Source organism: Asterias rubens, chromosome 9, assembly GCF_902459465.1.
Source record: "Asterias rubens chromosome 9, eAstRub1.3, whole genome shotgun sequence".
Classification (NCBI taxonomy): Eukaryota; Metazoa; Echinodermata; class Asteroidea; order Forcipulatida; family Asteriidae; genus Asterias; species Asterias rubens.
Genome location: NC_047070.1, coordinates 3122682 through 3132259, shown reverse-complemented (window position 1 = coordinate 3132259; position 9578 = coordinate 3122682). Strand labels below are relative to the sequence as shown.

The 9578-nt window shown below is 38.8% G+C and overlaps 1 protein-coding gene across 1 annotated transcript; it reads right to left on the bottom strand.

Annotated features, from left to right (window-relative positions):
* Window positions 1–1360: 1360 nt before the first annotated feature.
* Window positions 1361–9491, bottom strand: LOC117294830 (F-box/WD repeat-containing protein 4-like). Its single transcript, XM_033777366.1, has 9 exons — window positions 9386–9491; window positions 7923–8253; window positions 6745–6840; window positions 6358–6540; window positions 5430–5666; window positions 4842–4907; window positions 4014–4154; window positions 3161–3302; window positions 1361–1803 (listed from the first exon to the last, which is right to left on the bottom strand). Exons 2-9 carry the CDS (start codon window positions 8126–8128, stop codon window positions 1687–1689), a joined length of 1188 nt encoding a protein of 395 aa, XP_033633257.1. The 5' UTR covers window positions 8129–8253; window positions 9386–9491; the 3' UTR covers window positions 1361–1686.
* Between the last annotated feature and the right edge of the window lie 87 nt (window positions 9492–9578).

Genomic DNA, 9578 nt, shown 5'->3' with positions numbered 1-9578 from the left:
TATACTTGTAACCCTTGTACTATATGACCATTCAATATTGTCTTGCTCCACTGTGGTTTGGAGCCGCAAATAAAACTGTCGGCCTGCAATATGATTTTTCTTCGTTCTCCCGAAGACGATCGGAGCATACTGATCGAAACGTAGAGTTGAAACCAACAGTTCTTTTCAGAACCCCCCAACTCATTAGAGATAGCAGTACACAGTCAACCCCCTACTGTCTTATCATTCAATATCACCCACCGTGCGGATTGAATGATTGATCCAGCCTACAATATGGTATCATGTGGTAAATGCATCTACAAAAGCATAGACTTGTGGACAAGTCTTTAAATGTCTGTCGCGGTGATAGCGTTCCGACTCTCCCCGCGATTCCTGCGGTATTCTACCACTGCTGTCACGACTACGGTTCCGAAGTCAGGAACCAGCAGTTCGCGCGAGAGCAGTGATCTCGCCATAGCACGGCCACAACTCGACTATCTCACACGTGGGACCATTAACGACTTGTCCACAAGTCTAACTAAAGCCCCTTTCACACGAGCGGTGCAAACACGGGTCCCTGGTTAAGGGCGCAGGCCTACTGTGACCATACCATATCCTCCACTGTGTTTTTAATTTCTAAATTAACTATTTCAACCTTTAATATGATATCATAGCAACACTTTTCAACCTCTTAATTCAAATAACTGTAAATAAGTTTACTCTTTTTAAATATTTTCTTTTATAAATACAAGAATAAATAGGTAATATTTTCAAAGCTAAAATCTCAAAATTTAAAAACAAAAGTCCCAATTGATTTTTAATTTTCTCCAAAAGCCCAATACAAATACATGTACTTAGACATTCACACTTTCAACTGAAAAGAAAGTGCAAGTTAAAAAACTTTCACCAATTGATGATGTGCAGTTATCCCCAATTTTAAAGCACGCGCACCAAAGTTGGGCCAGGGGGCTGCCCAACTAAGATTAAAGACACTGGACACTATTGGTAATTGTCAAAGACCAGTCTTCCCACTTGGTGTATCTCAGCATATGCATATAAATAACAAACCTGTGAAAAAGGTAGAAGTTGCGAGATTATAATGAAAGAAAATACACCCTTATCACACGAAGTTGTGTGCTTTCAGATGCTTGATTTCGAGACCTCAAATTCTAAATCTGAGGTCTCGAAATCAAATTTGTGGGAAATTACTTCTTTTTTGAAAACTACTTCACTTCAGAGGGAGCCGTTTCTCACAATGTTTTATACTATCAACCTTTCCCCATTACTTGTTACCAAGTACTTTGTTACCTGTTCATGTTTGTTGTGTTGTCATTTAGCCTTCGAGAAAGACTCTGCTAGGGTCGAAACGTCAGGCCATTAACTATTTTTTGCAAGTAAGGTTTTATGCTAATAATTATTTTGAGTAATTACCAATAGTGTCCATTGCCTTTAGTGAGTCACAGTGAGTATGGTGGTTTTCATCAGTTGAGAATCGGTAGTTTAGGTGTCCCACGGAAATCCGTCCGCCAGATATTCTGTCCCCCCATATAGCAATGTATAGGCCAACACTGTATTGACTTTCAGATACACTCAAAACTGTTCAAGTACTTAATTTGATAGTTTGGTTTGGCGCGATGCTGGAGCGCCTGTTTCCAGCTGTAATTTTCCTGAGTGCAAGATATTGTCACCAAAAGTTAACTCCATGTATCACCTCCCAGTGAAACTCAAAGCCCTGAGTGAGTTTGATAAAGCAACGTACATGTGAGTAGTGTTAAACTGAAGGCTATAGACTGGACTATTGCTCCCTCGCCCGATGAAGAAACTCTGTGAAGTAAATAAGAAGAAAACAAAAATTACTTAAGCTGTCGTGTTGGTTTAAAGGCAGTGGACACTATTGGTAATTGTCAAAGACTAGCCTTCACAGTTGGTGTATCTCAACATATGCATAAAACAACAAACCTGTGAAAATTTGAGCTCAATCGGTCATCGAAGTTGCGAGATAATAATGAAAGAAAAATAACCCTTGTCACACGAAGTTGTGTGCGTTTAGATGGTTGATTTCGAGACCTCAAGTTCTAAATCTGAGGTCTCAAAATCAAACTCGTGGAAAATTACTTCTTTCTCGAAAACTATGGCACTTCAGAAGGAGCCGTTTCTCACAATGTTTTATTTTTTACCATCAACCTCTCCCCATTACCTGCACCAAGAAAGGTTTTATGCCAATAATTATTTTGAGTAATTACCAATAGTGTCCACTGCCTTTAAAGGAACACGTTGCCTTGGATTGGTCGAGTTGTTCTTTGAAAAGCGTTTGTAACCGTTTGTTATAGAATGCATATGATTAGAAAGATGTTTTAAAAGTATAATACAATGATCCACACACATTTGCTTCGAAATTGCGTGGGTTTCCCTTTACTTTGTGAACTAACACGATCGGCCATTTATGAGAGTCAAAATTTTGACTCCCATAAATGGCCGACCGTGTTTGTCAACGAGGTAAAAGGAAAACCAAGCAATTTCGAGTGATACTTGTGTGGATCATTATATTCTACTTCTAAAATATCTTTCTAACCATATGCATTTTACAACAAACGGTTGCAAATGCTTTTCAAAGACCAACTCGACCGATCCAAGGCAACGTGTTCCTTTAATAACCTCTTAATTATAAAAGTGGCTTCTTATATTTTTATAGCGGGCGTATTCAGTGACGTTCAAGGCACTTTAACATACAGTATTTTCCTGCAAGGTATGTGGGGCTACGTTTGAATTATACTCCTTTTGCACAGCACCATGTATATGGTTTACAAGGTGCTGTGGCGCAATATGCTGGCAATCATTGATGGACCTTATGCATTGATGTCATTGTGAGTGCTACATTTTACAACCATAATGTTCCAAAAAACCGTGTGAACTAGGGATTCAGGGTTAGCATTAGGAAAATACACTAACATGACTCAGGGTGTTGGAACTAACTAAAGTCATCGTGCTGCCATCTTGGAGGTTAAACAATGCCAAAAAAAATGATTTCTAAGTATTACACATGGAATTCCATAGCCTCTTATCACACACACCTAAGAAGAACATAATAAATGACAGACAAGCAGAGTGCACAAAACATGAAGACCTCTTTTCAGAGCCAACGCTGCTCCTCCCAAAAGAAATGTTACACACGCATGTTTACCTGTAATGTTTTATTCATGCGTTTATCCCAGAGTCTGGCCACACCCCATAGCGCTGTACCGCTAGCGATCAGATATTTGCCGTCAGACTGAATACAGTACACAGTGTAGTCGTGTGGATCTTCCAATTCAATGACCGGTAATCTGCAGATAAAAATCAAACAGGAATAAATATAAGGCCACTGGAACAATTACTTAAAACACATTTTGTCTCAGATTTACATTAAATTTACATGGTTTAATTATAGATAATGATATTAGAAAGCTTCCCTTAAAACATTACTAGCTGAGATGCTTTAGTTTTTCAGAAATTAATAAGTAAAACAATTCCCCAAAAATTACTTTAGCATCTACAATGAATCGATGTGACTCTCCTGAAAACATTGCTCTGTTATTTTTAACTTTTCTCTCAAAAACTTGATGGTTAATTAAACTTAACTTTCTACAGGTAGCAAAAATAAATCTTCATTCATTTTTTTTGTATTTTGTTTTGCAGTGAGGAGGGATTCATGCCATAGCCAAAAACTTGATCTACAAAAGGTTTCAAAACTCCTTTAAGTAGCCTACCAGGGATAGTCAATAAGCATTTGGCAAGTTAGATTTGAAAGTCGAGTACAATGATGCTTGATCACAAGTTAAAATTTGGATTCATAAATTTGGATTCATCAGACTATAGGGACAGTTGCTACGCCACATGATTGGGGGCAACTTTTTGGTAGTTACAGCGAACTACAAACACGGCGAACACCCATACACAATTCTTAATGTGTATGTTACAACGGTACCTGGGTTTGCAAGGGGGCATGGCTGTTGAAAATACTCGCATACAAGGGTGTGGCTTGCGCAAATACTTACATACAGTTTGTCCTGAGATCCCACATTCTTACAAAGGTATCATAACCAGCAGAGAGTAGTGTGTCTGGTGACTCATATTGCATGTGTAGTATACCGGCACCATGGCGCCAATTACGTCCAATCGTCATAATCTGTTTACCACTATGGATATAATAACAGATAACAAAATGGAAACTGTCACAAATCTGGGGCGAGTTTTGGCAACCCAACTAGACAGGTTTGAGCTTCAGTTATTGGTTGCCCAATGCGGATATAAATTGATATACCTTTAGGGGAAAATAATAACTTTAAAACATTTGTATGGCCCACTGAGTATGACTTAAACTATCCCAATTCTGATACACTTCTACCCTGATTGGAACCATTATCTCCCAATGCAGATATAATGGATATCTCTTTTAACAATGCCTTTAATGGAGTTGGGTACTTTTTGTAACACAAAACACAATGTCCACAGATTCACATAAAACTTACACCGTTTGAAGATACGGATAGTAGAAAGTGTACCTTAAAATATTAGTTACTGAGGTTACTGTAGTTTTTGAGAAAATTAATGAGTAAAACAAAAAATACATTTTTACATGCTAAAATAAGTTTGGTCTCATGATCACTGAGACGAAAAATTGTTTTCATGACATTGTTTCAGGTAAACTTTCTACTATTATTATCTTCAAACTGTGTAAGTTTAATGTAAATCTGTGGTCATTGTGTTTTTTGTCCTGCAAAAAGTACATAGACCCTTTAAAATTTGTTATGGCTCACTGGGTATAAACTTTCCCAAATTGGGATATATACCTCCCTCAGGGGATATTTTGCCTTTTGTCTCACCTCTCTATATCCCATATTTTTATCGGTTGTCGATCGGCTACTGCTGAAGAGCCACTTGCAAAAGATCTGTAAATCACACAATAAAGAAATGCAGTGTCAAATGAGTGCCAACTTAACAGATTGTGCCAACCACATAGACTAAAACCAGGGGGGGGGGGGACAAAGATAAATTGACTAGGTGGTCCCTCTATTACTGCTTCCCAGGTTGTGTTGTAAGGCTTTGGTGTGATCCCTGGCTATATGGCAGTTACAGGTTGCATGGCTTCCGACTGTACCCTCGAACAATATTGACAAAATTATAGAATGACCGCCAACATAGGGCTACATGTAGATAACTGAGTTGGTAGAGCGCCGACATATTAATCAGGAGGTCATTGGTCCAAGTCCCGCTCTAGTCAATTTGTCTTTGTTCAACTTACGAATTTAAAACTAAAATAACGTGGGGTAAATGCATCTTCACAGTACACTCATGGTTCTGTACACAGTTCAATTCAACTTCAATTTCAACCCATCAGTTGAATGTTTTCAAACAGTTTTTAGTCAACTCACTATGTGAAAATTGTACCAATAGTAGGAAGGTTAACAAACCTTTGGCTTGGACTTGTACGCAGTGACCTGACAGTATCCGACATTGTGATGGACCTCATCGGCTGTTGGCAATTACATCTCCAAAGGGTGATTGATTTATCGTTTACTCCCCCAACAATCACGTCGTCCGTCATGTCGACGCACATGATATTTAAACCTGATATACGCTGCTCGTCTGGCTGGTAACAGTTCAACAGGGCACCGGTGTACTTGCTATACAAGAGGAACCTTGCGTCACTGTGAACAAATTTGGGAAAGGAAAGCAAATTAATTTTGTTACAAGATGTTTAATTACCATTATGGGAAAGCTCTATTAAAAAAATTCTGAGTTTCGCCACAAAAACTCAGAAAATATATATCTTTTTCACCAGTGGGTGTATTTACTTTGGTAATTGAAATTAATGAATTAAAAGATGTTTTATTCTAGCCTCTTTCTTTAATGAAGCTTTTCCTATTACACCATTTCAAGATTGCTTTCTTGTTGATACGACTTTAAAAAAATTGTTCTTGACAGTCATACCGACCCACAAAACCCTACAAAACTTTAGTCTTCATCAGCACCGCCAAATTTCATAAAGCTCCCTAAGTAGAAATTATTGCAAATTTAAAATAGTATGTTAGCAGGTAACTTTATTCTCTCTAAGCATTATATGATGTGCTAAGCAACTTTTCATAGAATATCATGGACTTCTAATGGCATTTAGCAGAGTAACTGGTTACTTCATTCTGCTAAGCATAATTTTGTTGTGCTTAGGAACTTTTTGGGGTTGGAGGTTTGGAACTGGTGTCCTTCTAAAACAAATAAGCTCCACAATCACATGCCTATAACCAATAAGCTCCACAATCACGTGCCTATAACCAATAAGCTCCACAATCACGTGCCTATAACCAATAACATGCCTGATTCTTGAGACCCTCCCTAACATACCATCCTGCTGTGAGAAGTCTATCCTTCTTGACAACAAACTGTGTGACGTCATTCAGCTGACCATGGAAGGAAACTAATGGTTTCTTGTATATACTGCCATTATCATGCAGTCGGAAACTGTGGACTTTCTCCCCTTGACTCATGTACAGTTGTTGGCCGTCTAGTTGAAGCCAGGGTAAATACCTGAAGGAAAGCATCATTAGAAAGATAAATATTATTATTCTTCCTTATTCGGCCATTTCACAAAGTACAGTAACAATACTTGCAACAAAAGTTTAGCTACAGGAAAAGAAAAAAAAATAACATGTTTTTTTTTTCAGAATCTTTTTGAGATCACAAAAGTGAAGTGGGTTTACAAATAATCAGCATTTGTTACCAACCACTTACCGAGTTTTAAATTTAGAAAGAATATTTTCCTTTTTGTTTCCTCTGGTCCAGTTGAGGGAGATCCTACACATTTCCTTCAAGGACTTCTGTCTGCGTCTAAAAGACAAAACAAAAAACAGTTGTTTTTCATCCAACCCTTAAAGCCATTGGACACTTTCGGTAAACAGTAATGTCCAAGGCCCCCCACTTCGTGTATCACAACTTCTATATCAAATATCAAACCTGTCAAAATTAAGGCTCAATTGGTCATCGGAGTCAGGAAAAAATAACGGGAAAACCCATCCTTGTATCCGCGCGTTTCGCCGTGTCATGACATGTGTTTAAAATAAATCTGTAATTCTCGCTATCGAGAATTGATATTGTTTTACTGTTTTCTCAAAAAGTAAAGCATTTCATGAAATAATATTTCAAGAGAAGTCTTTCACCACTACCTTCTGTAAACCCTGTAAGTTATTTGTAAATCTGTGAACTTGTTTGAGTTTTTTCTGTACCGAAAGGGTCCAATGGCTTTAAAACATGTTTAACAACAGAATCAGTCTGTTACAACTAGACATAAAATGTAAACAAATAAACTGCCTAGCATTCAACAGTTGAGCAGAGCTGATGCATAGCCTGTCACTCGCTAATATGTATGACTATTAGGGGCGAGTTGCGGAGTTTGAGTTGATGATGCCCCTGGGGCTGGTTTCACAAAGAGCTAAGATTAATTCGTAACTGCAAATCAATCGTAGTTGCTTAGTAAAGGGTGATGTCACAATACAAATCACTATGGTGAGACTGACAATTTGTCTTGCAATGGGTTTTATTTCTTCGTGAAATCGAGCCAAGGCATGTATGCTTCATTTTTGAAAGGGGCAAGGGCACAAAGACATTTTCTCCTCAGTAAAGGGCACCTATGAGGAAATTGTAATTTTCTATGAAGGGCACCAAGGCAATGACCAGGGGGCACGAAGGCAATCACCTTCGTTTTGCAATCACCACTCTCTTGTGACCCCGCATCCTCCTGATCTCTGCAGCTTGTGGCTTCCTCAGCTGACGCAGCCCTTGCTCTTGCTTGGTGATTAAACACCATGTGACACTCTCCTTGGCCAATTCTTCCCAGTGTTATTTGGAAAAGCCAGCTGCTTGGAGATGTTGTTTCGAAGTAAGATATGCACCAATTTAAAACGTTTACTTACCCAATTTTGTGGCCACAGTTTTCTCTTGTTTTTTCATCCTCCTGAATATTGATAAGTTGTCTGCTGATTGGTCGCCATGCAGCATCTTGACCAATCAGTGCATTGAGCCTTCTGCTTACTTGGGCAATGCAACCAATCTCTGATATTCTTAGCAAACTCAGGATATACAAAAGTACTTCATCGGGTAAGTCAAGAAAACCCGCCATTTTAGTCTCACAAAAAGAAATCTCGACCTCCTACAATCTGTCTATAAATGCGACAGCTGTCATTTCCACCTGATGATGTCCGTAGCAATAACAGACGTCTTCTTACGTTCTCCTCATCAAACCAACTGCAGTGGAAAATAAAATATTAAGTTAGATTTGATTGTTATTCTTTACCTTTGACCTCACCCAGAATTCATTGAGAGTGCGAGATGTCAATATAAGAATATAAGTGCAAAATTTTGCTTACTACATTACTGAGCTATGTAAAGCTAGTTTTGAAAACCGACAGTCAGGAGGATCAATTTCAAGGGTTTCGATTGCCGCAACTATTTTTTATCAATGGAGGGAGTCAAGCATATTGTCACTGGGCCTAGTTGCGATAAAGTAACCCTCCTCTCGACGGCGGGAGGAGGCCTCCCGACAGCGGGAGGAGGGTTACGTTATCGCAACTACACTGGGCCAAGATAATCAGAGCTCACTGTTACCATGGTTACACTACATCAATAAAGAAATCTATCAGACAATCCTCAGGATAGGACTCGGGTCAGGAGCATCCAGCTTCCAAGACTTAATTTTGTTTTAATAATAAAAGACTTAACAAAATCCCTGAACATATTGACAAGCCGTAAATAAATAGTTACTAAACTAATATTTAAACTCGGAGGACAGCGCCTACAATTCAAATGTCACCGTGGTCAAGTGGTTAGACTGCAGGACTTGCAATCACAAGGTTGTGGGTTCGAATGCCCCAGCTAACCGCTGATTTCACAATGACTAGAATAAATATTGTCGTCTAGTTACTGAATCACAATTTCTTGATTTGTGTAGTTCTAGAATCTAGTTGCGATAAGGTAACCCTCCTCCGGTCGTCGGAAGGAGGGTTACGTTATCGCAACTAGTCTAGTGGTACTGGGTCTGGGTGCAGTTCATAATCATTCATAGACGTTAAATTAATCCAATGTTTGTATGAGAGAGATCTAGATTGGCTGTTGCCAGCTTGGCGTTTATGTCCCCTTGAGGGAGTTTGCCGAGTTCCCTTGACTGAAGGTCATCTAAACAAAACAACAACCAAATGAAAAGGGCTCCAATGGGAGTAGCCATTCAAAATCAAACGACTCCATACAAACACACACAATCCAATCCAATTCAATTCAACCAAGAAAAAAGATGACCAAACTTTTAGCGTTAAAAACATGTGGGGAAATGTCCTGAAATTCAATAATGTATGAAGGAAGTAAAAAAGACCTTGGACCTTACCTAAACAAGAAGAGCCGTGTTATTTAGAAGCTGTGAAAAGGGTTCTTGCGATCATTTCAAACAGATTGTGTTGACACATAATTTCAGTTTGTTTTGCAATGTTATGATCGACGTCCAAACTGTTATGACATACCGCGCCCTCTCGCGGCGACTCTGCAAGATAGTCTGATTACAAGTCGTTATTTTATTGACT

Bases quoted from the DNA above. Each gene is read 5' to 3' on its own strand.
- LOC117294830 (XM_033777366.1), bottom strand. From the start codon at position 8,128: ATGGCGGGTTTTCTTGACTTACCCGATGAAGTACTTTTGTATATCCTG. The intron at 6,841-7,922 runs GTAAGTAAACGT...TTTGTCTTTTAG, and splicing joins AACTGTGGCCACAAAATTGG to ACGCAGACAGAAGTCCTTGA. The intron at 5,667-6,357 runs GTATGTTAGGGA...ATTTGTTCACAG, and splicing joins AGACTTCTCACAGCAGGATG to TGACGCAAGGTTCCTCTTGT.